Source organism: Apis dorsata, unplaced genomic scaffold, assembly GCF_000469605.1.
Source record: "Apis dorsata unplaced genomic scaffold, Apis dorsata 1.3 scaffold_247, whole genome shotgun sequence".
NCBI classification, from domain to species: domain Eukaryota; kingdom Metazoa; phylum Arthropoda; class Insecta; order Hymenoptera; family Apidae; genus Apis; species Apis dorsata.
The window spans coordinates 181,061-184,181 of NW_006263526.1; the positions used below are offsets into that span (position 1 = coordinate 181,061).

Here is a 3,121-nt window from a genome sequence, read left to right on the forward strand (position 1 = left end):
TTTGTTTTCATTTTAAAGATTAATTATAGGAATAATTTTTCATGCAATATTAAATTTTTAACAACGAAATAATCTACTAACTTCAAGCTGTTATTTAAATATAAGTGTTCAACTAAATCGATTCTTTCGCTCGATGTTTATAAATTAATTAAAGATCCTATATAATTCAATGTACAAATTTTATCACAGTTCTTAATAAAGAGAACAATGTAAAAATTTATAAATGCCCCACCCAAAGGACGCCACGATATTCACACCTATAGTTACATGCATTAACCTTACCACTTTCGATGAAAAATAGAAATGCCGCGAAAATTGCGTAGCTTCTAATCTTGCTGATAGCGTTCATGTCGTAAAATATTTTTACTACGGATTACACACGAAACACTTTTATAAAAAATTAATCGATGATTTTATATTTCTTTCTGGCACTTCTTGCTAAAACAATCACAACTATGCACGATTGTAACTTCCGTTCGAATTTATATCCATCCAAACGAATATAACGACGACGCGAAAGCGACTGACTAGACAAAGAGAAGGGGACCGCACATATATCATGTGACGTAGCCGAGTTGTTCCGATTCGAATCGAAAATAATCGAAGTAACTTAACATAATTTAATAATTAATTTAATAATTAATAGTAATTTTTATAATTTGTTTATTTATAATTTGTTTTTTTTTACTTTTTTAAATATACGATATTTAGAAAATATTAAAAATATTATTGGAGATAATTTAATGTTGTATGCTTCTTTATTCTTATTTTTTTTACAATAAATAATATAACTTTATATATTTTGAAATTTATATACATATATATGATACATAATATATGTATTCACAATAAGAATACTACACAATATTGCAATTTGAAATGAATTTTAATATAATTTAATTTAAATGTATAAATATTAAGTTTTACTTAAATCATTTTATATCGATTTATGTAATTTTGAATTTTCTATTTTAAGAAAGAAATAAAAAAAAAACAAAAAATTCCTATTTTTTTTTAACAATACGATAAATGTTTACATGTATATATTAATTAAATAGTTTATACTTAATATACATAATTTTCTTATATTTAAAGTATTCATCTAAAAGAATTATAAAGCCACAATTGATTATTAAACGATTATTTTTCTATATAATGACTTGTTTTATAGTCTAATTTAGAATTTTATTTGCACTTTCGTTATTTAATTTTTCAATCACTATAATATTTCTACTGATTTTTTCGCTTTGGAAGACTTCGATTTATTTTGTTCCATTTTAGAACAATACTTTTTTGTTGTTTTTGAAGTTTTTCTTATATTTTGTTTGTTAGACAAAAATGAGGATGATTTCGTAGTTTCTGAGATAATATTAGACGGTTCTCCAATTTCCGGTTTTCCTTTATTTATTTTTATAGAAACAATTTTTAATCTTTTTGCTCCGTGTTTAACAATAGTTGTTTCTTCAGAAGATAAAGCCATTTTTGAATATTTGTTTATTGTTGTTAATTTTTTATTTTCATGTTGAATATCTCTTATTTCCGAGGAATCGTTGATACATCCAAAACAAGAAGTTTTCAAACGATTTTCTGAATTTTTTAAAAATGATTTCATAACATTTTTTGATCCAATTACAGAGATTTTCGAAGTGCTTTCGATATTATTGACGCACTGATTTTTTAGCGGTGTACGAGTTACAGTTTGTCGAGTCTTTCTATTATTTTTTATTTTTTTTACTGCAGTATAAAGAGATGTGGTACGACGAATAATACATGATTTTTTTATGAAATTCGTTTCACTTTTCATTGAGTTCTTTAACCCAACAGAAGAATTAATTATTTGAGATTCAATTTCTTTCAAATTATAAGAATCTGAAGGCATAACATTATTATCATCCTGTGAATAAAAGTATAAATAAAAAAATAAATGTAATACAGTGAATATTATATAACACATAATTTGTGAGAGAGAGAGATTGATTTTTTCTTACTTTTCTTACAATTTTTCGTCCTTGTATTTGTGATTAAATTAAAGAAGAAAAGGTAGATAAACAATATTTCTTGTTCAATAATGAATTCAATGATATTTAATTTATTCATTCAATAGTTTCATTTAATTTATAGTTGCAAACCTAATTTATATAGCAGTTTTTGAAATATTTAATATATTAAAAACATATAAATTATATAACAATTAATATAGTAATAGGACTAAGGATTATCAGGAGAAAAATAAAAATAAGGTAAATAAATTATCACTAAAAATATTGTAAATTTATTAAAACAATAGGACATGTATGTATTCATATATGTGTATATAAAAGTATAATAGGATGTAAAATAGGATACATTATAGAACTTGTATACATACATAAATTTATACATACTCTCTTTGATCAGTAATAGCATTTACATTCAAATAATAGAAAGCATGACAATAAATATTATAAAAATTATTTCATGATTCTTAAATAAAATAATTGTATGATATTTATGACATATATTAATATTAATTTTATATGACAATAAACGTATATTCTTTTTTTTTAATAAATACATGTACTTCATATTTTTTTTTTTAAATAGTAAAGAAGTACATAATATATAAAACAACCAAATTTTATCATTTTAAATCATATGAACTACAAATGAAAAATTTTAAAAACATATAAAATATTATTCATTTGATCAATTTTAAAATAAACAAACATTCATTTCAATGCTAAATTCTGATTTATTAAAATTTATATTATATATTAAAATTTTGCATTTTGTTAAAAGATTTTATCAGTCAGAAATTTATATTTGAATTATCTAAAACAGCTATGTTTTGCTTTTTTTTACTAAAGAAATAGATATCATTAATTACTATGTGTATTTTTTATTACTACTTGCATCCATGATAAAATTCTTAAGTGCATATAATATCATTGTAAATGCACTTATCTATTGTCACCAGAAACATAGTGCATCAAAAATAGTCTAAAGAAAATAAAAAAAGAATGTATTTTTTTGTCAAAATATAAGTCAATCAACATCGATTTTATTCTATATTAATTGGTTGTAATATAAAACAATAAACAATTATACAATCTTATAAAATTTATATATATATATATATTAT

The 3,121-nt window shown here is 21.7% G+C and overlaps 2 protein-coding genes across 2 annotated transcripts in view; both read right to left on the reverse strand.

The window, feature by feature from the left end:
* The window catches only part of LOC102676780, a 2,859-nt gene extending 2,305 nt beyond the window's left edge, over positions 1-554 (reverse strand). Inside the window, exon 1 of the mRNA XM_006615906.2 lies at positions 283-554. Coding sequence (XP_006615969.1) covers positions 283-349 — 67 coding nt within the window. The 5' untranslated portion in view covers positions 350-554. The remainder of the gene's footprint in view (positions 1-282) is intronic.
* A 564-nt stretch (positions 555-1,118) lies between these two features.
* The window catches only part of LOC102677008 (cytosolic carboxypeptidase-like protein 5), a 6,270-nt gene continuing 4,267 nt past the window's right edge, over positions 1,119-3,121 (reverse strand). The window contains exon 11 of the mRNA XM_006615907.2: positions 1,119-1,894. Within this exon, the coding sequence (XP_006615970.1) occupies positions 1,220-1,894 (675 nt within the window). The 3' untranslated portion in view covers positions 1,119-1,219. The remainder of the gene's footprint in view (positions 1,895-3,121) is intronic.